Source organism: Python bivittatus, unplaced genomic scaffold (genome assembly GCF_059951505.1).
Source record: "Python bivittatus isolate LINGU-HERP-01145 unplaced genomic scaffold, Pbiv_v1 ctg000340_np1212, whole genome shotgun sequence".
Taxonomy (NCBI): Eukaryota; Metazoa; Chordata; class Lepidosauria; order Squamata; family Pythonidae; genus Python; species Python bivittatus.
In genome coordinates, this window is record NW_028277056.1 from 5,684,744 (window position 1) to 5,711,646 (window position 26,903).

The following is a 26,903-nucleotide window of genomic DNA, read 5'->3' on the forward strand; positions in this document are numbered from 1 at the left end:
TGGAGAAGAATTCCAGAACTTGTCTACAGACAATGAGGTTACTGCAAAGGTTTCAGAACTGGATCATACCTTTCGGTGAGGACCAGGTGAGCTTGGCTGGAAGTCCAGGGCCAGGTAGTCAACACTTGCAGTGCTCTTCTTTGGGGCTGGACTACTTTTCCCACTGGGAATGGGAGATGCAGAAACTGGGTTTTGCTAAGATGAGAGCAACGGATTGAGAAACAATCAATAGAGCAACAAGGAAAGACCCATTCAAACAATCAGTCCAAATCTGCATAAAGGTTTGACTTCCATAACTTCTGGGGGATGTCAGGTTTCCTTCCCCACTAATTCAAAGATAAAAAGCTCCTTTGTGTGCGAATTCAGTGTAAGTATAAAACACGCATTCATATATGTAAGTGATTGACTTCAGGGTATTGTTGTTTACTCCCAGGTGCCTACAGAACCTTAAGAGTGAGGTTTTACTTGTCTTTTACTCAGTTGTTTCAGGCCTCTGAATATCATGATAGAGTTTTGAAGCAGGCTGTTGGAGCCTTTAAGAATAAATCATGAAAAAACAGAATAACTTAAAAGATTCTACATGGATAGCACTATGGGTGCCTGTAGGAAGAAGCAGGCAACATCTGACATGTCATAATGTTATTTGCACAACAATGTCATGATATGTGATACAACATCTTGACATCATTGTGGCTTCAGCTGGATGTCACGGAGCGACTTCTGTCTCCCACAAATGTCTAATCTTCTCTCAGAACTACTTGATTGACCTTATTTGATAGGTTGGGACTTCAAAAGTTCTCATCAGCCTGATTTTATCCACTTTTTGTCCTTTCTAAAGCTAATGGTGGCAGTAACAAAACAGACAGAATTTTTCCATTTGTAAAATTAAAAAGGCACATTAAGGTCGCTGCCATGAGAGGTAATGCTGGCTACCAGCTTGGCTGGCTTCAAAATTCCATGAATTCATTGGACCAATTCATGGAATTCCTGGAGATCAGTGGCTGTCAGCCTTGATGGCATGGGACTGCCTCTGAAGGCCTTCTGGTGGGAGACGGGTGGGCTTCCTTGGCTAGCTGGTGGGAGAACAGATTGCTGGACAAGATGGGCCAGAGGTCCAATCCAGCAAGGCATGGCTTATGTTCTCAAAACAGCCCATGTTAGCCACGATGGGTGATCTCAGTACATGAAAGATGAGTAGGTATGGGAGAGAAACCAAAAAGAGAAGGAAGCTTCTATAAAGACTTACCATGGCCACATAATTTTCTTCACTATCTCCTGAGTCAGTGCTGGTGATGCTCTGGGTAGAGGTGGGACGACAATATTGAGAAAAGTTGGAGTTGAAGGTCTGGCTGAAATGAGAGCAACCAGAGGAAAGGTTATAGCAAGCCACAAGTGGGCTTTCAGGAGTCCTATCTGCCAACTCGGAGCTTCCTAGTGAACATCAGGGAGACAAGCAAGGTAAGGGAATAGGATGAAGAATTCAGGATGCAGGTCTGACCTCGTCATTCAGATAATCAAGTAAGCACAGGGCAGCATGCAAAATGCCCAACTACAAAGAGCAAAGGCTGATGGCGTGCCAAGGGAAAGTGGCATCATGGGAAAGTGTTTCAGAATCAAGCACCAGTTGGATAAGGCTTTGCCTCTTTTGCAACTATAGTTGGCTTCCAATTTTACGCTAAGCTATAAATGGGGGTTGGGTGGCCTGCCTTAGGGTGATGTGTGAACTCAGCCCCTGTGGTCTGCAAATCCCTGGCTTAGTAAGATGCATGAGCTGGTGGGCGGTGGCTGATTCAGCGACTGTGGCTTCGCCAAGGCACAAACCCGCTCTTTATCTTCGCAGACGATGAATGACAATCTGAATTAGGGCATGAAAAATTCTCTGCAGCCCAAAAGGCAACTCCATTCAGCTGTGAATGGATGGATGGGTAGCTCAGCCCCAGGGGAGAGATACTCTGTGTTAGAAGGGTCAGCGGCCGCTTCAGTATTAAGAGAGAAGCGCTTTGACCCAAATGTGCTTTGGAGAATCTGGCAGACCAAGCCAGTGCCTGTCTGCACTTCTTAAACAGCTGTATTCTTCCCAGAATCATGCAGCCGCTCACCCCTGCTACTGTACAACCCCAGGAAAAGATTCAGTGCATTTAAGGAGTGGCAGACTTAAGCCACCTGCAAACACCACAACGTCCAAAACATCTTTGGAGTCCAAAACAATGTGCAGCCCTACACAAAAAATTATATTTTCCTAAGAATTTGGTCTGTAGGTCTAAAGATCTAGACAATGTGTCTCATTTGTAGCCAAGTAAGGCAACCCAGAACTTTGGCATCAGGGTCTCCAGAGCAGTGCTTCTCAACCTCAGCCACTTTAAGATGGGTGGACTTCAACTCCCAGAATTCCCCAGCCAGCCATGCTTAAAGTGGCTGAGGTTGAGAAGCACTGCTCTAGACCATTACAAACCTTTCTTTGTGGGATTACAGATTACATCGCTATCCTTCATATTTTTATGCAATTTCTTGTTGAAGCAAACCACATTCTTTGTTCCTGTCACTCTACTAGGGAATAAGATGCTCTAATTTTTTGGCTACTCACATGTGAAAACCAGCCTGCCTTGTGGCACACCATGGTAGATATTTAGCAAACAATCCAGCATTATACTCACCCAGGCCTAGACCATGATTTTGTGACTGGTGATTTAAAGGGAAGTTCATCTATGACTGAATTGCCCCTCAGGTCAAGTGGGGTCGGTTTTGCTGGAGGAGAAAGAGATCAGAGTTATAGTTCATCAGAGTTATGATGAAGATGTCATCTACATACTGGATCCATACTTTCGCTTGTATGTGTGGGACTGCTATCATATCTAGACCAGTGTTTCTCAACCTTGACAACTTTAAGACGGGTGGACTTCAATGCTGGCTGGGGAATTCTGGGAGTTGAAGTTCATCCATCTTAAAGTTGCCAAGGTTGAGAAACACTGGTCTAGATGCCGCATTACAGTCTCTGCTATGAGTCCTGAGAGTTGTGTGTGTTTCTCTGATTTGTTGGTATATTTGTCCATCAAACTGAAAGCAGGTAGTGAGGCAGAGGATCAACATCTTCAAAAGAATAAAATTCACAAGGGAAGAAGAGAACAACATACTACAAGTAGTCCTTGCTTAATGACCATTCATTTAGTGACTGTCCGAAGTTATGATGGCACTGAAAAAAGTTACTTATGACCGGTCCTCACACTTATGACTGTCACAGTGCCCCCGTGGTCATGTGATCACAATCCGGGCACTTGGCAACCAGCTTGCATTTACAATAGTTGTAGCATCCTGGAGTCACGTGATTGTCATTTGCGACCTTGTCAGCTGGCTTCTGGCAAGCAAAATCAATAAGGAACTGCGTGATTCACTTAGCCATGTGATTCGCTTAATGACCACATGATCCATTTAACGACTGTGGTGATCTGCTTAACGACTGCCACAAAAAGGTTGTAAAATCCGATGCAGTCACATGATGCTTCGATTAATGACCGCCCCACTTAACAATGAATTTTCTGGTCCCTACTGTGGTCATTAAGCAAGGACTACCTGCACCCTTCCTGAATATCTTCATCAGCAGAGGAAATGACAGCAAATTAGAAACACAAGTCTACCAAAAAACAATCCACACTAACCAAGTCCTCCATTACCAAAGTAACAACCCAACCTCCCACAAGATGGGCTGTGTAAGAACATTATTCAGATGAGTACAAATGCGCTGCAGCAACCCAGAACACCAGAAAAAGGAAACAGACAGCCTATGCAACATCTTCCAACAAAATGGACACCTATGCAACTTTATCAAAAAGTGCCTGACCGCTCGACCCACTACAGCACAACCAACACAAGCTACGAAAAGGATAGCACTGCAATACATCAAAAACATCTCAGAAAAAACCACAAACTATTACAACCACACGACATCACTGTAGCACACAAACCAACTATAGCCCTCCAAAACATCTTAAGTAAACCAAAAGACCCAGTAGCCAAAGAAGAAAAAACAGGAGTCATCTGCAACATACAATGCATGGACTGTTACAACCACTATGTAAGACAGACAGGCAGAAGACTAGCAGAGCGCATCCACGAACACCAACTAGCAGTCAGAAGACACCATGAAAACTCCTTACTCTCCCAACACATGGACAGATGCAATTAGAGTTTCAACTGGGAAACTGTGAGCATCCTAGACCAAGCCAAGTCCAAAAATTCCTAGAAGCTTGGCATTCAGACACATCAGACATCAATAGACACATAGAGATAAACCACATTTACACACCATTCAAAAGAGACAACAAGAAAGCTAAGAAGGAAACAAAAAGACCAGAACACATCCTCTTGAACACCAGATAAGCAGGGATTAACACCAGACAAACAATCAAGCAGAAAACAATACCCTAATCAAGGGACTACCAAGGAGAAAACCATGCCCCCACCAACATTGTCAGGGCAAAGCTACTGTATATAAACAGGGAGCCAACCCCACCCTCCCTCGCACTGATGATGTCACCCAGTTGGGTCATGAAATGCCTGCAAGCCAACCACCAAGCTCAGAGAGCACCAAGGACTCCACAGTTCAACCCTGAGCTACAGATATTCTCTTCTTTGAAAAATCCAATGAAAATTCCCCTTTGCCCCCGAAACCAAAAGAGTTTCATTTCATTCAGGAGACTAGTGAGATTTTTGAGCTGCAAAAATTGAGCAGACCGCAGATGGCAGAGAACTCTAATTCTCTGCTGCCATCTACGGTTTGATGGGATTTCCAACCCAGCTCTGAATGGGATGCAGCCCCACCCCCTTTGCATCATAACTCCGCCCCTCCCGGCTCTTGCTTCTCTCCCAAAGAATCAATCAATCAATCAGTCAGTCAGAAAGAGTTGCCCCTCCACTCTTGTTGCAAGTCTTCACCTTTTCGATCCGGTTTAAGGTTGCGGTTGACGGGTGGGGGCTGGATCTCACTCATCCGCCTCAACGGCTGCGTGCTGCTGCTACCTTTCTGAGTGGGGAAGGTAGATGAGGAGTGTCCCATCAAGTCAAGGTGATGCGGCCCAGGACTCATTGGGATGTAGAGGTGTTGGGAGCTGTCATTAGAGCGCTCCGTGTTCTGCAGGAGGGAAGAACCTGGATTCATGGGGACGTAGTTGTCCTCGGAGTCCGCACTATGGGAGCGAGCCACAACGGTTTTGTTTTGCTGGGACAGAAAGCAAAAGCTAAGTCAGAGTAGGGACGTAGGACAAACGTTCCATTGCTAGGCCTCCAAAGTCATGTAAGGCAGCCTGAATTTCAGCTTTGCTTCTTTAAATTTCTAGTGTTTAAGACTCTAGAGCAGGGTTTCTCAACCTTGGCGACTTGAAGATGTGTGGACTTCAACTCCCAGAATTCCCCAGCCAGCAGGGGAATTCTGAGAGTTGAAGTCCACACATCTTCAAGTCGTCGAGGTTGAGAAACCCTGTTCTAGACAATTCCTTGGAAAGTATTGGAGAAAGACATGGGAAATTTCAGGGAAACAGAGGAAAAGAGACTTCTATGAGATTGCTAACACAGATCAGCCAATATTTATTTATTTACTTTAATTGTATGTGACCCTCATGTTTCATCAGCTGTATCAGCTGGCAACTCATTCTGCTGCCAGATTAGAAAGGTAGTGAGGGATTTTTATCTTTTGAACCATGCAGAATCAGAATATCTAAGGAATGCTTCCCACCTATGAAGCTCTGGAGATCATCCTCTACATGCCTTCATCAAATTGAGGCAAAGGGCTACCAAGGCCTTCCTGGTTAAGAGGCCCCACTTATGAAATGCCTTCCTCAGGAAAATCCACCCACCACTAATATTGATCTTTTTTCATCACCAGTCAAAGACATTCCACTTCTCCTAGGCAGCATCGATTTACATTGCTTGGCACTACGGTGGACAACAGTGGGAGTAATTGCTCCACTGGATTCTGCCTTGGTCAGCTCCACATGCAATGCTTTGTCATCAAGAGCAAATGAAGACAAATGCTGTATCCGATCCTCCAAACAGATTTCCTGGAGATTAATAGAAGAACTAAAACGCAACTTGAGATGTTTCCTCAAGCCCCCCAAAGCTCACCAGATACGAACTGGGCCCGATGTTTGTAGACTCTGCTGATGGCACTGTGCCACTGCTGCTGGGCTGGGGATATTCATAGGTTTCACAGGAAGAAGCTGGAATCAAAGGCATGAAAATTAACATAAAGAAACAGAAGAGCAAGTCAATTGAGACGTTCCTCTAATACCACATCCCCATTCTTCACACAGGTTGGGGCTGCACCTAAGGGGAAATCTGGGAAAAAAACCTTTATCCAAAATACCTCTTCCCAGAGAAAACAAAGCACTAGCTCGGCTACATGGCATCCAGTTAGGCAAGTACAATTATTCCTTTTTTGGAAATACATTTTCCCAACTCAACTCAACTCAACTCAACTCAACTCAACTCAACTCAACTCAACTCAACTCAACTCAACTCAACTCAACTCAACTCAACTCAACTCAACTCTCAACTCAACTGTCAGTTCTACTATTAAACATTTAGAAGGACCAGAAAGCATAATAAGCTGGAATAAGATACTGCAAGGCGAGCAGGGCTCTGAGAAAGCAGAAGAAACTCACTCCCTAGAAAGAAACTATGGAATACCGCCTCTCTGTTCTCTCAGAGGCCTTACTGTCTTTGTAGTCCTGCCCTATTATCGCAAAATGTACACCCTGATTGCCTCACTGACCTCACCAGATGCAGGATGTGCTGTATCTAGTCAAATATTTGGCTATGATCGATACCCAAATACCTTGCTATTGAACCCAATCCCATATCTACTCTCATTTGCCTAAGTCTATAAAGAGGGACTGGAACCCCTCACCTCTTTGGGGTCTCATTTTGCCTCCAGAGCTGATCAATGCACCAATTAATGCTTCAATGAATGCATGCTGGTCTCCGCTTTGAAGAAACTCAAAAGTTCTCCTATAGCATGTTTCTGGAACTTCTGAGATTTGTAGTCCCAGGACATTTGGAAACACTGTTGGAAGTTCCCACGGCAAGATCTCCTTAAACAGGTGTTCCTTGACCCTGGAGGAAGCAAGGTGGTACTCACAGGTACCAGTATGTTCCCAACACCTACCTCGTGCCCATAAGTTTCCCTGTTTTTTTTTAATGATTCCTTTAATTAAAATTAAATAAATGGGAAGATGCCTCAGTCTCTAGCAACCTATTTATCTGCAACTATGTTTTTCACCCGTACAAATATCCTCCTGCAATGGGAGATAACATCCTGGAGAAGTCACTTTGCCTTCTGGTCAAAGGGTATTTACTGATTGCTCAATCTCCCAAGGGCTTTATTTAGGGAGTGGGTCAACCACCTGCTCCCCAAATTCCATGTGCTCTGGGTCCCCAAAAGGTTCCCTTCTCCTGCTTTAGGCTGATGCCTTCTGATAGCCAGTAATTGTACTCCAATGTCCCTTCTGCTATGAAATGTATAATATGTATACTTGCATTCTCCACATAATAACTTCATTCTATTTTCTATAGATCTCCTATTCTGTTCTCTGTGAATTCTACTATGATCTCTATGTCTCCTTCTATTGCTAGCTGACCAGAAAAGGGGAAGGGGAAAGGGAGGAGGAGGAGGAGGAGGAGGAGGAGGAGGAGGAGGAGGAGGAGGAGGAGGAGGAGGAAACAGAATACAGACTACATTATCAATTGGCACCATTTAAAGCCAATAAATAGAAACACACTAAAGCAGTGTTTCTCAACCTTGGCAACTTTAAGATGTCTGGACTTCAATTCCCAGAATTCCCCAGCCAGCCATGCTGGCTGGGGAATTCTGGGAGTTGAAGTCCAGACATCTTAAAGTTGCCAAGGTTGAGAAACACTGCACTAAAGGAAACATCTATCTATCTATCTATCTATCTATCTATCTATCTATCTATCTATCTATCTATCTATCTATCTATCCATCCATCCATCCATCCATCCATCCATCCATCCATCCATCCATCCATCCATCCATCCATCCATCCATCATGATTGCATGGTTGATACTAATAAACAAGTCTCTAAAAAACAAGGCTCAATTTTGTTGAGAAAGGAACTGACACAACAAAAGAAGAAGGAAAGAGAGGAGGCCAGAACAAACTGTGAAAGCTTGTTGTGAGAATCAGCACAGACATCACAACCTGTATAATATACAACGCATAATATATAGAACGTGGAATTGAAAAGCTGAGATTTGCCCTAAAGGATTCTTTGGACTCTCCTAATTCCCTTTCATCCACTTGCTTTGTGGGGGAGAAGGGCCCCCTCACTTTCTCTCTCCTTGTCTTCCTTTTTGGTAGATATCTTGTGTGCGTGTGACTGTGCGCATTTATCTCTGTGCATCTTTGTAGAATATGGCACTAATAAAGATTTAGAAAACAATGGATCATGCCTCTGGGTTGTTTGGTGGAAACTTCACTGTCTACGCTCAGACAGTGCATATGCGATCCTATAAATTTTGTAGGCACCAGATCTACCTCGGTGTAACCTGCAGTTCTCCACTGCCGGCAGGGTGTTCCTTCTGGGAATGGTAGTAACCACTGGACTCATGCTTAGGCCTTCGCTGTCCATCAGGCGTTGTTGGGGGCTACCCCAGCGGGATTCCGCCTGCCCCGGTTTGGGAGGTCTGGGTGGAGGAGTCGCCACCGTGTCACTAGAAGCCACCGTCAAGGCATTGTGGTTCTTGTCCAGCGTGAAGGTCCTTGGGATCTGATAAATTGACAGAGGGGTACCGGGAATGTCGTAGGAGTCTGTGGAAAGCTCCCCAAAGTCTTTGCAAAGGGTGCTGTTGGGGGTCTTGAAGGTATAGACCTCCTCACTATCTGATGTTTCTGAGCCGGTGAGGCTCGATTTGGTGTGGGCATAGCACCCAAAACTTCTTGGCAAGTCATAGGCACTGTCTCTGAGCTCCGAGTTGTGCCGGCTTGGCTTGGGCAAACTGTAGAAACCGTGGACTTGCCCGCCCACCCCGTTGACGCAGTGCCCGTTCTCCTGAGACAGTTTCTGAACTGATGGGTCGCTTCTCATGAAGAACCTTGTAGCTTGAGAGAAACTCGCACTCCTACAACGAAACAAGAGGAGAAAGAAGGATTACTTCATTGATCAGCGCTGGAAGAGATATGGATAACCCTGAACCACCCAGGTTTTATTTGATAATCTGTCCCCCCACTGGAGTTGAGCGAAGGGTTTGTAGGACACGCTAGACTAGGCTAAAATGGGGCTGGGTAGTTGGTGGTTCAATGTGTTGTGGGAACCATTTGTTGTATTAGTGTCAACCATAATGCTAAGTCATAACAGGGTTGATCTGTGTGGGTCTAGCATGTTATACCAACACTGCTGTTGTGTCTTCTTAACTCACACTGGCTGAGTCGTGCGATCTGAACCTCAATTTTCATTGACCAAAATGAGTAGGCCCACGTTAGAAATTTGCATCTTTAAGAACTGGTGATGGAGTGTGTTATGTTTTTACTCCTCTTCCCTTTTCTACTCTTTTTCCTTTTATGTCCCATCTTTTAAACTGTAAACCCACTTAAGACTCTAAGATAATTTGCAGCACCACAGCTGGACTTTCAAAGGAGGGCAAATGCAGTGAACTTCCAAGTAAAACATTGGTTTACTTGTTGAGCTTGTTTTTGCTTTAATGCTGCTGTTACTACCAATGTTTGATTCTTACTGCTTGTACTTGTCCTAATTCACCCTGAGCAGTGCAAATGCACTGGAAGAGCAATCCATAAAGTTTTAAATTAAACTAACAACCAAATAAGCAAGTAGATTCAAAAGAAGGCTTACAAAGATGCCCATTGTTGGGTAAACCAAGAGTTACCTAGTGTTTTCTGATTTTTGACTCATGCACTGGTGTAGAAAGAGATAGTCTTGAGGAGCACTAGTAGAAAGAGTGGTCCGGATGTGATTAGAAGGCGACTCAAAAGTGAAGAGGGTGGGTTGGCTGGAGTGCGATGGAGCGGACGTCTTTCGTTCTCGCAACAACCGTTGGTTGGAGCTACTGAGCTCAGCTGGGGATGAGCGTGGACCATGACTCACAAGAGGAATGTTTCGTAATGAATCTGCCCAGGAGGAAAAAATAACAGAGAAGGACAATCATTACAATTAACAGAGCAAGGTTCTTGATTCCTAAAAATGTTGCCTGTAAGTGCACCTTTTCTATCTCTGCTTTCAAGGAGAGGAACTGAACCACAGCCTTCTTGCTAAAAAGCTTTAGAAAGTGATAATTCTGGACACTTCAGTGTAACTCCTAGGAGATGGTCCAGAGTGAAAGGGCTTCCACAAAATACTGTAGGCAATGGTTGAGTGTTCCAAATGGGTGTCCTGGATGGTCCAACATCACACAATGAACTGAGATGACCATGGAAAGCAGGGGTGGTGAAGAAATGAAGGCTCCCCTCTTTCTCAAGGGTGGACTTCTTATACTTATACATTCATAGGATGTTGGAAAGAATCTTAGATCTTATTTAGTCCAACCTCCTCCTCAACTGCAAGATCCACTAAACCATCTGTGACAGATGAGACCTCTAACAAAGTCACTCTTCTGTCTCAGGTGGAAGATCAGGCCTGCATTTGTTGCTGATGTCTCATTTTGAGGACTTCTGAGAGAGGGTCACTGAATCAACATGTAACTTTCAGGAATAGCTCCCCCGTCCCATTTTTCACCCTGAAATTTCCTCAGAACAAGGCAACGTGTGGACACCAGACTGCAGAAATGGGGTGGCTAGCTGCTCTGGAAACTCTTCTTATTCAGACGCTTTGTTTTAGAACTTGATTCTCCCCAAGGATGTCAATTAACCTCCTTCTGCAAAGTCATCCTCCCCATTTAGGGATGAAGGTAGCCAAGAGAAGAAGGTGGAGATGGATCCAAACGTTGTGGCAGATCCGTAGGGCAGGGAGTGCCAGGCATTCCCAAGACCCCTATGTGAGATCCCCAAACACTCTGAGATCCTGTCACTGAAACAGGGGGGCAAGATTGCTGACTTTGGGTGATTAGCTTTTTAAAAAAAAAAATAAACATGCAAGAATCAAATCAGAAATGGCCACACCATGCCTCGGTGAGGCAAAATGGCCCTCTGACCTCAAAAAATGAAGAAGTGCTATAAGGCTGTTACATTCCCATATGGCATCCATCCAGACTGCTAACTGATGGGATCATTGTTTTTCAGCCTTGGCAGCTTGAAGATGTGTGGACGTCAACTCCCAGAATTCCCCAGCTGGGAATGCTGGCTGGGGAATTCTGGGAATTGAAGTCCACACATCTTCAAGTCGCCAAGGTTGAGAAACACTGGATGGGACTATACAGGTTGGGAACATGACACCATTTCTGTATTTTGGCTACCATAGATGAGGTAAATAGAAACTAGATGTGGACTTTCACCCAGCATCAGATCCATTGCCGAAGTCTTACAAAGCCTTCCCAGGAAGCACTCAGAATATGGCCATGAGTCAACAGAACGGGAAAGAGAAATGAAACTCTTTCAATTTCACATTCTCCTGGATGTTTTATTTTGTTCAGCTACAGAAACTGGCAAGAGAGAACAGTAGAAAGTGTGTGTTGCTTGTGTAAGTGAAATTATACACTTGGGTTGGGGACACCATGAGATTTAGGATTCCTGGCATAAACCACTTTCTTTGGGCACTCTGGGAAATATTCCAATAAACTGTGCATCCTGTTATATATTTATACTCGAGAACATACTATGAAGATTGTGTGCTGTATCACGGAATTATAGAGCTGGAAGTCATCTCAACCAACCCGCTGGGTCAGTGCAAGATCCACTAAAGCATCTACAATGAATGACAATCTAGCCTCTGTTTGAAGACTTCCAGCAAAGGAGAATTGGTCATTTCACGGGGCAGCCTGTTCCACTGGCTGACAGCTTGTACATCAGGAAATTCCTAGTCTGAATTCGCTTCCTTGATGTTTTACCCATTGATTCTGGCCCTGCCCTCTGGGGCAACCGAAAATAAATTCAAGCTCTCTTTTATGAACCCTTCAGAGAGCTAAAGGCTGCTATCCTATCTTCCCCAGTCATCTCTATTGTAGGCCTAACATACCCAGACTCTAATTGTTCCTTATTGGTCTTGTTTTCCAAACCCATCACCATCTTGTTAACCCTCCTTTGAATTTGTTCCAAAACTGTCCTTTTGGAATTGTGGTTCCTAGAACTGGGCTCCTAAGGGGTCTGGCCAGGGCATGGTAAATTGGAAATATGACTTCCTGTCACCTGGACTCAGTGCTCCTGTTAATACGACTGAGATAGTATTGGCCTTTTTAGCAGCTGCATCACACTTCTGGCTCATGTTTAATTTGCAGTCTCCTTTACATGGGCTATTGCCAAGCCAGTTATTCCCCATCCTACATTTGTGCCTTGCATCTTTTCCACCCAGGCATGTCAGCAAGTTAAACAGATGATTGTCAAAACCATTTTGCTAATGTTTATGTGCAAGTTGATTTAAACTGCATTAAACTCAAAACAAGTCTACTTGGGGTTTTGAAGCTCATCCACCCTAGAGTCCAAACCTGGCCATTTAATCAATGCCTCCATTATTCAGCAATTGCCAGATACAAGATTGCAATGAAAGAACCAAATTAGTCAAAGGTATTTTCAGGTTGAAGTAAAGAACAAGATCATTCTCTCTCTCTCTCACTTTCTCACTGTCTCATACACAACTGACTACTGAATCTTCAATGTGGCCATGAGACAATGTCCTTCAGCCACTTGAGAATAGCAGGCTAGCTTATGGAAAGCAAGTGTGTTAAGCCACCAGTTTTGTGTCAGCCCTTTGAGGTAGGACTGGTCAGGAATCGGACACCACAAGGACTAGTGGAACTCTACTGACCTGGCCTATAATAACAGTATAATAGCAGAAGCAGGATTGGAAGAACATTGATGCTTTTGAACTTTGGTGTTGGAGAAGACTCCTGAGAATACTGTGGACAGCTAAGAAAACAAACCGATGGATCATCAAATAAATGAACAAATCAAGCCAGAATCCTCACTCAAGGCACAAATGACCAGGCTCAAATTATCCTACTTCAGACCCAGCTCTCTGGAGAAGGCTCTGATGCTGGGGAAGATGGAAGGAAAGAGAAGAGGATGACCAGCAGCAAGGTGGAGGGACTCAGTTACAGTAGTGATGGGGGCACTATTGGAAGACGTGAAGGGACAGGTTAGGGACAGATCCTCCTGGAGAAAATCTATCCATGTGGTCGCTAGGAGTAAAAAATGACTTGATCAATCCATAAAAACAGAACCTTGGAAGTCTACCAGAGTTCCCCTCTTCCTCTCATATAGCAGGCAGAACCAAGGTAGGGTTAATTTGAGTCTGTTCTTTCCCAGGGCGGAGATTTCATTTACTGTCCCTTTAATCTGTTAACAACTTTTGGATTCCTTTGCTACTTCTGCCTCCCCCTACACCCTCCGTGTATTGCTGCTTTTCTCTTCCTTTCCCTAACCCTTGAATCTTGAGGCTCCCTCTACTTAATAGGGCCCTGAAAAAGAATGCAGCATTATGGAAAAATCGATAGCATATCAACTAGGAGTCATTCTTTATTTATATCCAATTGCATGCTTATTAGAGCACTTTATGGCTGAATAACTCTCACTCTTGCTTTATTTAGAGAGGAAGAGGAGGAAGAAGAGGAGGAAGAGCGCTAGCCTTAGCACACAGACCTGCAGTTGAAGATTCAACTTTAGTCCAACATTCTACCCATGGATGTCCATGGTTCAAACATTGTTCTTCCATATTTGATTCGGGCTTAAACAAAAGAAATTGATGCGTTCATATTTATCAATCTCTTGGGGAAACCGAGATCAGGGATACCCCATCGTTTTTCTCCATCCTTTTATTCCGTTGTGTTTCTCTAATCAGTTCCAACTGGATATTATCTGGGAAATCTACCTGGTCGCTGTCATAACCCAAAGAGAAAACTCAGATTGATTTTCCAGCTTCTCTAAGTGGCATGCAAACTTGGAAATAGTGGAAGCTGCATTTCCCCAGAAGATGGGTCACAATGACCGGGACCCTATTTTCTTGGAAAAAATAAATGACAAACCTGAAAAAGGGGCAAATCTGAAAGAGGTTCCTATGGATGGATGGATGGATGGACGGACAGACAGACAGACAGACAGACAGACAGACAAACAAACAAATAAATAAATAAATAAATGTCTAGGTTTATAACTTTGCTTGACAAAGGAAAATTCAAGAGCAAAAACCAGAGAATAAATGATTAAATTAAATCTAAAGGACAGCGTTCTGAAATAAAGGACTGTCCTTTATAATTAGGGACGTATGGTCGTTGTAATCATAACTGCAGCAAGAGAGGAATGAGGAGGGCACATGGGAGCATGAATCATGTGTTTTGTAAGTCAAGGCAGCCACCACAGCAAAGCATGTCTGTGTTGCATCAATGCAAGTTGTTCCTGGCTGTCAACTTACACATCCTTTCCCCTCCATAGTGAAGGATCATAACTCGCAGGGTAGGCCTGTCTCTTCCTTTCAGAAAACATGGCTGTCCCTCACCAATTGTTGGCTTCTCCAATTAAAGAAGCATTAGTCAGCAGGAGATAAGAAAGTCAGCCAGAGAGATGCTGTCAGCACAGCATGGAGGATGGTGTTAGATGAAAGAGGGCCCTTCCATTAAGTGACATGATTCAACAGCATCTGGGGTTGTGCCATGATGCAAAAATGGATGTCAACCGCGCTTCCAGGAATTCACGCCTCCCAATCTCTATTAAGATAGAGAAAGGGATATTATTAAACCTTGCTGACTAATTCCTGCCGAGCTGCATCTCCAATCAATATTTAACATTACCTTTTATGATGTCAGTGGGAGATTAAGGGGGAAAAATAATCTGTTTCCATTGCTCATTATAAGGAGCGAGTGCATACAGGGGCCTCAAATCTATGCTTTCAGAAAACTAAAGTGCATTACGCCGTAAGAATTTGAGTGGCCCCATTTCATTCCTATGTTTATTATTCTGTCGTGATAAAACTGTTACCAACCCATAGGCAATGGATACGTGTCTATTTTTATTATTTTCCTATGTTTCTGAGCATGACATTTCAGCAGATGCAAAATGATTTTGGAAAACTTAAATAGGGTACTCTAAGGTTCTATAATCCTAGAGGCCAGTTATACAGGAAAATATATTTATTTAGCACATTTGATTTTGTAAAAGTCTTTGTAAAAAACAAACATTTAGTGACAAATTTGATAAACAAACAAATAAATAAATAAATACAAATTTAAATCCTGTCTTTTCTCTCCTTGCCCAGCTAGGGGGAAGCACTTAGCCACCTGATTTCAAAAATCTAAGTAGGGTTAAACCTGGTTAATACTTGGATGAGAGAGCACTGATTTCTTTTCCTGATAAAATATTACTCCTTATTTTGCCTTTGGACAAATTTGGGGATTGTGTTAATTAATTCCAACAGAGAACAATTTGATTACTGTGAAGTAGTGGAAATGGTTTGGCTGCTGTAAGTTTATTTGCTTTCTGGGTGGGTCCGGAGAGATAAGGCATTTAATGCATTTAATGCAACAATTTTTTTTAAAAAAAGAAAATCTCCAAGCGATGCAAGACTGATTCAACTCAGGAGATTGATTTTCAAGCTCTCAAGGCGAGAAAACATTCAGGTCACACGCAAACACTTGAAAAGAGGAAAAGCAATGATTTTACAAAGTATTAAGGTTATGATTCTTGGAGCAAATGGAGTAAATAAAGATGAAGAATTATCTGTGATCAGCATTTATGCTTCTTTCTGAAATGTGGGGAACACATGTTTTTTTAAATTATTGTTGGTTGCACAGCCAGATGTTTAGGCTGGATTTGGCATTTTTATCCACCTTTCGAGTCCTTTCCAAGGACCTGGAAGAAGCAGATGTTGTTTGATGGTGTTGCTGCTACTGCTGTTATTATTATTCTCAAAAAGGCCCAGTCGGTATTTTCCTTGGATGACAAAACTTCAGTGAGTGCAGAGAGAGAAAACAACACGGTATTTTAAAAGTCTTTATAAAAACCAAACGGTTAGTGCTGGGGCAAGTTGTGCAATAGGATCTGAAACAAGTAGAGCCATAAATACACTATTCAGTGTTTCTCAATCTCAGCAACTTTAAGATGCGTGGACTTCAACTCCCAGAATTCCCCCAGCCAGCATCTTAATGTTGGTGAGGTTGAGAAACACTGATCGAAAGCACAGGGAAAAACAAGCTATGAATACACTGAGTTGACTGGAATTCCGGGAGTTGACGTCCATGCATACTGGCTGGGGAATTCTGGGAGTTGAAGTTCACCCATCTTAAAGTTGCTGCGGTTGAGAAACACTGCCTCTATGACCTTGGGCAGGTTTCAGAATTAGTATTCCCTTCTGCCAAATGATGAATAACGATGCTGATTTTCTGGACAACATTGGTGTCAGGATTAATACGTAAAGGATATTGAGTGTTCAAAAAGGATCTACAGATGCTCGGCATTGTTCATGAGGCTGTCACCAAAGGCAAGGAACAAAAAGGCAGCAGGAGGCAATTCACTAGGCTACAAAGATGGTTCAGGAACATCAAAGGAATGAGGCTTTTAATGGGCACTTGCTGACACCATCTTGACTTGCTTCGAAGCCCACCCATCCCATCCCTGAGGATGCTCCTGGCTATGCTGTGCTTCCGATCTGAGAGTTGGGCAGCATACAAATTTAACAAATTAAATTAAATTCCAGAAAAAGATGTTCTGGAGCACATGGTGGCCCCTTTCCTTTTCCTTTGGTGCCTTTGAGTTCCAGTGACTCCACAGACAAGTCCTTCAAGCTTCTTGGCGGCATTTTTTGGACATGGCTGGCCCTTGCCTTCTTCTTCCTGAGCTGAGAGAGGTGGACTGGCCCAAAGTCACCCAGCTGGCTTCACACCTAAGGCAGGACTAGAATTTGGGTTTCCCTAGTCCAGCATCTTCGCCATTACTCCACACTGGCTCTGGGGCTGGGGGGGACATGAACTTGGGTCTTCCTGCTCCTGGTCCAGCACCTCACCCCTGGCCTGCAACCCTTTAGAGCAGGGTTCTTCAACCTCAGCAACTTTAAGATGGGTGGACTTCAACTCCCAGAATTCCCCAGCCAGCCATGGGTTAAAGTTGCTGAGGTTGAGGAACCCTGCTTTAGAGAAGCTCAACTTTAAACAGGCAGCTGCAAAAGGCAGTTGGAGGATCCAGGAAAAAGATGCAGTTGCTTTAAAAAGATGCAGATGGGGACTACATCCATGTCCCTGTGTGCTCTGTGACACCTTTGAGACTCCAAGCACTGCCCAGGCCCACTAACTTGCACACGACTGTTCCTAAAGTGAAGAACCTAAGTCACGATGGTATAATCAGTTTGCTAAATCAATCAATAAAATAAAAATGTAAAAATATGGAGTCACTTATGCGCTGGTACATCAACTTCCCCTAGTCAGGCATCAGGGGCCAGAAATTGGATATAGCACTAGGGGTGTTAAATGGGGTCAAGATTGGGCATTGCTGTACAACTTGGGACTTTAGACAACGATCCCCTGTTATCTAGGTTTGTTCTCCACATTGTTGTACACAGCGTAATGTATCTGACTACATGCGTGTTTCAGGAGGTGCAAATGAGCTGCATCGGAATTCAAAGCTGGGTGCGGGAAAAGATACACGTGTACAACCCAGGATCTATTGTGACCTTGATGGTCGTGGTGGTGGTGGGCAAACCATTGGGACTCTGCCCTAAACCATGATGGGATGTGCTTGCTTGTTGGGCCAACTCAGGCACTAAGCCATGGTTTGTAGCTTAGTGTTATTTATATAGGAAGCCAGCCAATTGCAGTTTATTTAACAAAACCTGGTTTGGCATGATAAAGGATGTCTGTCTGCATCTGCATCGATGTTTGGCGCTGAGCTACCCTGAAAATCTGACGTTCTAAAACCTCTTTTTAGATCTGTTTTCTTCCGTCCCTCTGCAAAAATTCTAATCGCGTTGCAAGAGGCTTTGCAAGTCTCCTTTGTTTTTGCATCAATTCCCTCTGATTACTGGAGTGATTTAACCCTCCTCCTTTAAAAAAGACCCTTCCACTTTTTAAAATTGCGTACGTACTTCATTTGATGCAGCAAAGGTACCTTGCCTTGCCTCGATCAGGGGATGAGACCTAAACAAGACCAGCCTGAAATGAGACTGATCTTAATTTCTAGTTTCAACTTTTGGTTTGACTTTAATCGTTCTGTTCTTTTTTTTTTTTAGGTTAAGTTTTATATTCTGTGTTTTTAAAAAATTGTTGTAAGCCATCTTGAGGGTTGGAAGTTGGTATAAATGGAAAGATGAGATATAAATTCAATAATAGATGACTGGATAAATAAATAATTCAAACCATGGCTGAAATTTCCTGTTCACTGTCTGACCCTATGCACAATAGTTACACTGCTGTGTTCTCAGCAACTGCTACTCTGAGCTAAAATTGTTTAATGAAAGGCAGTGTTGTCCCAACTTGGCCACTTTAAGATAAGTGGACTTCAACTCCCAGAATTCCCCAGCCAGCCATGCTGGCTGGGGAATTCTGGGAGTTGAAGTCCACTTATCTTAAAGTGGCCAAGTTGGGACAACACTGATGAAAGGGATCTGGAGGAGGACCCCCCCCCCCAAACTTACTGGAAGGGCAGAAACTATGGAAGACAGACAGCGCCTCAAGTAACCAGGCCCTATGCCATGAAGGGCCTTATAAACAGAAACCAGCCCTTGAATGGCATCCAGAAGCCCACAGGCAAGTGACCCAAGAGCAGTGACTCATGGGCCTACCCATCATTGGATCAACTGCAGCTTCTAAGTGATCTTCAAGGACAGCCCCACATACAGCACATTGCAGCAGTCTGGCTAGGGCACAAATGAGCAGCTAAAGGGCCTTCTGATCTAGGAATGGGCACAACTGGCACAGTAGATGAATCTGTGTGAAGGCCGTCTTGGCCACAGCGGCATCTGCTCTTTGAGTAGGAGCTGTGAATTCAAGACGATGCCCAAGTTGTTCATAGTCTTGAAGGAGTTGGCTACTATTTGGATGGATCTAGATCTCCAAATCAGAGGTCAGATTGGAGATCTGGTGGGTCTGGAGGAGAGTCTGGTCAGACTTGGATGGGAGACCAGATGGGACAGGAGATGCCTACACCAACCCAACGTGCCCAAATAGCTGACAGAGTATCTCAGCCCCACGGGTCACCTGACCTAGACCTTGACTGTCCTTGAAACATGTCAGATTGTCATGGCTTGTTGGCTACCCGCTTAAGAGGAAAAACATTCCTTGAACCCTGAAACAAAACCAGACATATTATTGTAAGAGCCACAATATAGTTCTGATAATTGCGCAGCAGTCTAGCTGCCTGCTATGACAACTAAGGTCTTCTGCAAGAGTCCAGTTGTGCAAAGGATCTGTTCACCTAATCCTTATTTTAAGGAGGTACGCTTAATCACTGGGAAAACAATGCGTCCGTCCAGAATCTAAACTAATTCTATGATTGTTGCACAAGGAAATAAACTGTCATCGGAACAAGGACAAACAAAAGGAAAAATTTCTTCCAACAATGCACAGTCATCTTAAGGAAAAAGAGGTCATTAGATGGAGCAATTGCCATGAACAGGAGCAGCTTAAGAAAAAGAGGAGGCCGATTCAAGGAAGATCCATTTCAGCAGCAGGTATATGACAGGCTCAGTAGCTAAGGAAACCACAGTGTTTCTCAACCTCAACAACTTCAAGATGGGTGGATTTCAACTCCCAGAATTCCCCAGCCAGCATGCTGGCTGGGGAATTCTGGGAGTTGAAGTCCACACATCTTAAAGTTGCCAAAGTTGAGAAACACTGATCTAGAATATGATTATGGGGAGAAATTGCCATCAAGAGAGAGCAATGGAGGGAGTGGAATTAAAAATATATTTCCATCGCACGTGCTCAGAATTTGTTGCAGCTGGATATGTGGACTAAATGAAGCAGGGGGCTTGCAATTTACCCAAATCCTGCCAGGAAGTGTTGAGTAACCATCTGAGGAGAGGCAGTTCAGATCTCTAGCACCCTGTCGAACTGTAGACCTGCAGCTAAAAATGATTAGTTGGTCCAGAGAGGCTGCATTTTCAGGAGGGAAAGAAAGATAAATGGCCTGCTGGGAACAGAAGGCTCTAAGGGATTGGAGAAGAACAGGGTCACCAAATCTATGTTTTATGCAAGATCTATTAACTACCTACTGGATGGGAGACCACCAAGAAATCTCAAGTCTGTAGGGCAGTCTGTCTATCTACTGGATGGGAGACTGCCAGGAAATCTCAAGTCTGTCTGTATATCGGATGGGAGACCACCAGGAAATGCTCAGCGTGTAGGCTAGGCTAGGAAGTTGCAGTGGCAAACTATTTCCATGCTGTTGCCTAGAAAACTGTCCATGAGGTCACCAGAGGTCAACCTCAACTCAAGGAGGGCGGGGGGGGGGTCCTTTACTTTTAATAAAAGATAGCCACAGCAACTTCGGCACACAGTTCATCTTGTCTGGTTCCGAAAAACTAAACAGGGTTATACTTGCATGGGAGACCACCAGTAATCTCAGGAGTAGTCTATTTGTTCCTTGGATGGGAGACCACCAGGAAATATCAGAGCTACAGGGAAGAGTTGGGAAGTTGCACCACCATCCCAGAAGGAAACTTTTCAGGACTGTTCACAAGAAGGCTGCGTGTGGCACCAACCAGGAACTGACCTGGTCTCAGGGTATCTTCCCTCTCTTTCCACGCCATTTGTTCCAAAGCCATTCTGCCCTCTGAATATTTTCCACTCTTTCCATCACGCGATCTTCCCAAGGACAAATGCCAAGAGAAACCTCACAAAGGGGGCACATTAAGCCTCGGTTAAGCTGTTGTTGTTCCTAAGAGATGATGGCATGCTGTTAACACTGGAGCTGTAACAGGATACAGCCAGAAACTTGATGCTACCTTTCTTCTCGATGGGAACCTGGCTCTCATCACAGAAGGAAATGGATCCCTCCCATTCAGGAGCAGTAGGCGATTGATTTCCTTACTTATTTAAGGTTGGAGACCAAAAGAAGCAGTACAAACTGTATAAGCCAGTGTTTTTCAACCTTGGCAACTTGAAGAGAGGTGGACTTCAACTTCCAGAATTCCCCCAGCCAGCTGGGGAAATTCTCTAATTGGCTGGGGAATTCTGGGAATTGACGTCCACCCCTCTTCAAGTTGCCAAGGTTGAGAAACACTGGTATAAATCAATAAGGCAAAATGAGAAATTAACATATTATGAACAGAGATGGATTATATGCCACCAAGTTGTTGACTTTTAGCAGCCACATTGCTAGACTTTCTCCAGGAGGAGATGTCTCCAACCTGGTCCTTCAGGTCTCCCAACGATGCCCCCATCGCCACTGTAGCGGGGTCCCTCCACCTTGCGGCGGGTTGTCCTGTTCTCTTTCCTTCCACCTTTCCCAGCATTATAGGAGTTGGGTCTTTGCATTGATTGATGGATTACGATTGATTACTTAGAATGTCCATACTGGCTAGGAACACTAGATGATGTAATCCCCACCCATCTGGAGCTACAAAATTAGAGAAGCAGCACTCATTGATTATGTGTCATCAAGTCATGTTTTCCAAGGAGCTGGGTCTTTGCTTTGATTGATTGACTGATTGATGATTAATTGCCATCAAATTGCTGTTGATTCTTAGTGACCACATAGATAGAACTTCTCCATGATGGTCTGTCCTCAACCTGGTCCTTCAGGTCTTCCAATGATGCCCCCATCGCCACTGTAACTGAGTACCTCCACCTTACTGCTGGTCATCCTCTTCTCTTTCCTTCCACCTTTCCCAACATTAGAGAGGTACTGTAGGTCTTCACATAACTTCTCCAAAGCAGAATTATTTGAGCCTGGTCATTTGTGCCTCGAGTGAGAACTCTGGATTGATTTGTTTGATGATCCATCGGTTTGTTTTCTTGGTTGTCCATGGTCTTCTCAGGAGTCTTCTCAAACCCCAAATTTCAAAGGTGTCCATTCTCTTCCTATCCTGCTTCTTCAAAGCCCAACTTTTGCTTCCATAGGGCGTGACAGGGAACACCATTCCCTGCCCAATTCTGATCTTTAGGAAGAGAGAAGTTAACGACCAAGATGAAATGCTGGGAATCCTCTCTGTAAGGCTGAAGCAGCCAGACCAAGTGTGAGCACCCAGGTTCTTCTTACAGCAACTGAAATTGATCAGTTGGCAACCTTCACACAAATCTCAGATCGACCCACTAGGAAAAAGCGCTCAACCTGGATTCTGCACCAGCCCGTGCTTTCAGCAAGGAGAGGGGAGCATTTTTGAAGTCCCAAGAAGAGACAGAACAAGACGTATCCAGTGGTCTTGAGGTCTTAATCTGAAACTGGACGGAGGCACTCCATGGTTAGTAATTCCACCTTGTGCATGTTAGAGGGGAGGTTTAATATCCTCAGCGCACTCATCTTTGCTAATGCAATTGCCCTCCTGTCCAGAATGGAGAGAAGGATAGAAAGACACGGAGGCATCGCAAAAGATGTGCTACGCAACAATGGTGTGAAACTTTGGTTCAGAAGCTCAAGGTGGTACACACAGCACTTCCTCCTATTTCCCCCTGAACAACCCTGTGAAGTAGACTGGGCAGGCAGAGAGTGACTGGTCCAGTCTCCTGGGAAGCTTTTGTAGTGGAGGGGGGACCAGACCCTGGGTCTCCCTGCTCCTAGTCCAGCATCTTCACCCCAATTGCCCCCAGCTCTCAAGCATTGAGATGGGAAGCCCCCACGAGAGAAATCTGAGCGACATCTTTTTTTCCCAGGAGGAAGAACATTATCAGCGAGGACTGCCTGAACCAAGGACACATTTTTGACACATGAGAAATTGCAAGCTTGTAAGAAATGTCTGCAGGTCCCTGAAGGCCCCATGAAGCCTTCCAGCCTCAGACTGAGCATCTCTGCTTGAAACTATATGAAAGTGATTTGGGTCTAAGGGTCTGTTAACTTCCCCTAAAATAAGTAAGAGTTAATGATGGGAGAAGGAACAGAGAGAGAAAAAGGAGGCTTTTCTGAAGAGAAAAAAAGAGCACAAAAAGGAGAATATCTGAGCTATGGAAGAGAGATGATGAGGATCATTAAGGAAAAGGGGAAAGAGTCACTCAGACAAACCTGATCTTCAAGTATGCTATGTCTTGATTTATTGCAGTGTTGTCCAAACTTGGCCACTTTAAGATGAGTGGACTTCAACTCCCAGAATTCCCCAGCCAGCCATGCTGGCTGGGGAATTCTGGGAGTTGAAGTCCACTCATCTTAAAGTGGCCAAGTTTGGACAACACTGGTTTATTGTAACTTGAATCATTTTTTAAGAGTAGGGACAGGAGAATAGCAGAGAGAGAGAGGTGCATGCAGAGATGAACATAGCATTTAAAAGGAAAGCTATGCATTTTGTTGTGTTTTGCCTTGTCTGCGTACTGATGCCATTTGCACAGGATATCTTCCAAATGCCAATAGCTCCTCTGATAATCCCATGTTGTTGGTTTCTAAAGCAAACATCAAAACAACGCACAACTGGGAAAACGTTGATGTTTAGCCTTATAAAATCACTTTGCGGGGTGCCACAGGGTTCGGTACTTTCTCCTCTCCTGTTTAACATCTCCCTGAAGCTGCTGGGGGAGGTTATCCACCGGCGCGGGGCGAGTATCATCAGTGTGCTGACGATACCCAGCTTTATCCTTCCACCCAGGCCGCCCGAGTGATGCTGTGGTGGTCCTGTCCAGATGCCTGGTGGCTGTGGGGGTTTGGGTGGGGAACAACAGGCTTCAGCTCAACCTAAGCAAGACTGAGTGGCTTTGGGTGTTGGGCCCCCCTGGTTCTGGGGACTCTCCATCCCTTGCTCTGGATGGGGTGGGACTGCCTCAAGCAGGACCTGTGTGCAATCTGGGGGTCCTTCTGGACTCACGGCTCCTGTTCAAAGAACAGGCAGCAGCTGTGGCCAGGAGGGTCCTTGCACAATTATGTGTTGTGCATCAGTTGGGTCCATTCCTGGAGGTCCTACTCATGGTCCCTCATGCTTCAGTCACCTCTCGTACGGATTACTGCAATGCGCTCTACGTGGGGCTGCCCTTGAAGGGTGTTCGGGAGCTTCAAGTGGTTCATAATGGCGCCCCGTGGGCAGTGATGTGTGCTCCATGATCTGTGCATGTTACACCTCTGTTCCACAAGCTGTAAGAGCTGCCAGGTTGCTTCTGGGTTCAATTCAAGGTGATGGCCTATAAAGCCCTACATGGCATGGGGCCAGGTTCCTTGAGGGACCGCCTCTCCCCCATTATGTCCACTCGTCCCATCTGGTCCAGCAGAAGGGGCACATTGCAGGTCCCCTCAGCCAGGGAGCATCATCTGGTGGGACCCAGGAAGGGGGCCTTTTCTGTCATGGCTCCCACCTGAGGAACATCATCTCCCCAGAGATCAGATGGCCCTGACTCTGCTGGCTTTTCTCAAAGCCTGGAAAATGTGGTTTTGCCAATGGGCATGGGGACCTGGGAATGCGTTGGCGCCAGTGCAGTGGCTGTACCAGCATTTCTCAACCTTGGCAACTTTAAGAGGGGTGGACTTCAACTCCCAGAATTCCCCAGCCAGCTTTGCTTGGAGTAAAGGCAGGAGTTAGATCAGCAGCATCTACAGGGCGGTTGTACAAAAGAACCAGAACTTCCATCAGGACACCATATTGACTTTTTTGACACATACACCCTCTCTGTGCACCCTGGTGGGTTGTGTTTATGCAATAGAGGACCCAACATCCCTCCCATTATTTTATTCCTGAAATTAACCAACAAAAATAAAAATGATACAATGATGTTACAAGAAAAAAGAATCTAATAATAACAACAAATTAAACTTTTGAAAAAGGAAGATGAAACATCTACGTAATAGTAATATACAACCAGCTTGGTTTTTTCACATATTACTAAATCTGGACTCTACAAAATATCTCAGTTTGCCTTCTCACTTCTACAATAGAAAGATTTTTAAAAAATTGAAACACATCTCAGGAATCCTCCCTTTGACATCCAATGTGTTGATTTCTTTCCACCCTGAGAGAACCGGAGTTCTTCACCAAGCATCAAATTCCATATTTGCAGAGCATAACTCAGCATCGTACTTACATCTTTAACAGCTTTGTTTTTCCCCCAAAGTTGTGTCCATCTGTCCTGCTTCAGGTTTCAATACTGACTTTCATACAGTTGCTATGGTAGCTCACAGTTTACTCAAGGTAAGCCAGTGTTTCTCAACTTTGGGAACTTTAAGAGGTGTGGACTTCAACTCCCAGAATTCCCCAGCCAGCCTTGCTGGCTGGGGAATTCTGGGAGTTGAAGTCCACACCTCTTAAAGTTCCCAGGTTGAGAAACACTGGGCCGTACTGATTATTTAGATGAGTGGGATTATGGGCTGTGAGTTTTATGTACTTTACGATGTATGTGTTTTAATTGTCTGGAAGCCGCCCAGAGTCGTCTATACGAGACGAGCAACTATATAAATTTGAAAAACCAACCAACAAGCAAACATATCCTAATGGCTGAACTCACGACCAATTCCCTTTGACTTCGTTTACGATGGAATTTTAACTGCCACGAAATACAGAGCGTACAGATAACGTGTTTCATATTTCCCCCTTGGGCACATTAAAAAAAAAAGATTAATAACTAAAGGGGTTCCAGGGACTGACCCAAAGGCTTTGAGGTATGAGAGGTCAGGTCAAACAGAGCAGATACCAAACTTTGGTTCAACCATCTGGCCACATTTCCTAAAAAACCTGGCTGGCAAGAGATTAAGGTCAGCATCAATTGTGCTGGTTCCAGTTCACTTCTGTACACATCACCGCACCTGTAAAAAGGAGGCGGGGCTCTGGCCGTGGCAGCCATCTTGACTTTTTTGACCCCCTCCCTGCAGATACTGCTGCAGTGTTAAATGAAGACATTTTTAACAGAATGTGTGTTTTAACAGAGGACGTGGTGAGAAAGCGTGTGGTTTTCACACAGATGCCCTATCAAAAGTCCCCCCCAGCCAGCGCCATCGAAATCCCTCCGCATTTATGTCTGCTGGAACGAAACGTATCAACTCTCTTGTCTGGATGTTAATACTGGCATCTATCTGCCGAGTAAGCATAGTGTGGGATTTAAAAAGAAAAAAAAAACGATTATCATATTTCCCCCTTTCCCTTTGATAAGATTGGTCAAATTCATTATGCAGAATTTGGTGGAAATTTCCCCCGATAATCACATTTCCCGATCGTAATGAGTTTACTTTTCGCCATGGTAATGGCATACATTCTGATTGATTGCGATTGGGGCAATATAATGATCCTACAATTAGATTCTCCCCTTATAATTCCCCTTTCATAAACATGTATTTACCATCGTTGTCCAAACTGGCATTCTTCCGGCCGCTGCTTAAAACCCAGAAGATGATTTTTACTTCATTTGGTTTAAGGTTATTAATTAGGCACCATCAAGGCCTAATGAATGTCTACTAGCCAGGGCCTGGTTCCTAAAAGTTGTGGGTCCTAGCATTACTCCAGGGTTGTGGGGTTCGCCTGGTTGACCCTCCACTCGCTGCAGTCCTTAAGCAAATCCTTCATAATACAGGATGTGAAGAGTGTTATTTTTCAGCTGGCGAGCGAGATGCTGATTTCGGCTGAGAGGCTTTCTAGATAACCTAGCTCTTATTCAACCTTATAAACCTTACTTTACATATTTCATTCCTAGAGATACTCCACTGCCGTGTTTCTCAACCTGGGCAGCTTGAAGGTGTGTGGACTTCAACAGC

General features: G+C 44.4%; 1 protein-coding gene across 4 annotated transcripts in view; it reads right to left on the reverse strand.

Moving 5' to 3' along the window:
- Positions 1–26,903, reverse strand: part of GAB2 (GRB2 associated binding protein 2) — a 135,440-nt gene that overhangs the window by 19,022 nt on the left and 89,515 nt on the right. For all 4 annotated transcript variants that reach the window (XM_088140495.1, XM_088140496.1, XM_088140498.1 and 1 more), the window contains exons 3-9: positions 9,893–10,133; positions 8,547–9,130; positions 6,115–6,209; positions 4,930–5,212; positions 2,655–2,745; positions 1,247–1,349; positions 70–195 (exon numbers count right to left, since the gene is read on the reverse strand). In XM_088140495.1, the coding sequence (XP_087996621.1) occupies positions 70–195; positions 1,247–1,349; positions 2,655–2,745; positions 4,930–5,212; positions 6,115–6,209; positions 8,547–9,130; positions 9,893–10,133 (1,523 nt within the window). The remainder of the gene's footprint in view (positions 1–69; positions 196–1,246; positions 1,350–2,654; positions 2,746–4,929; positions 5,213–6,114; positions 6,210–8,546; positions 9,131–9,892; positions 10,134–26,903) is intronic.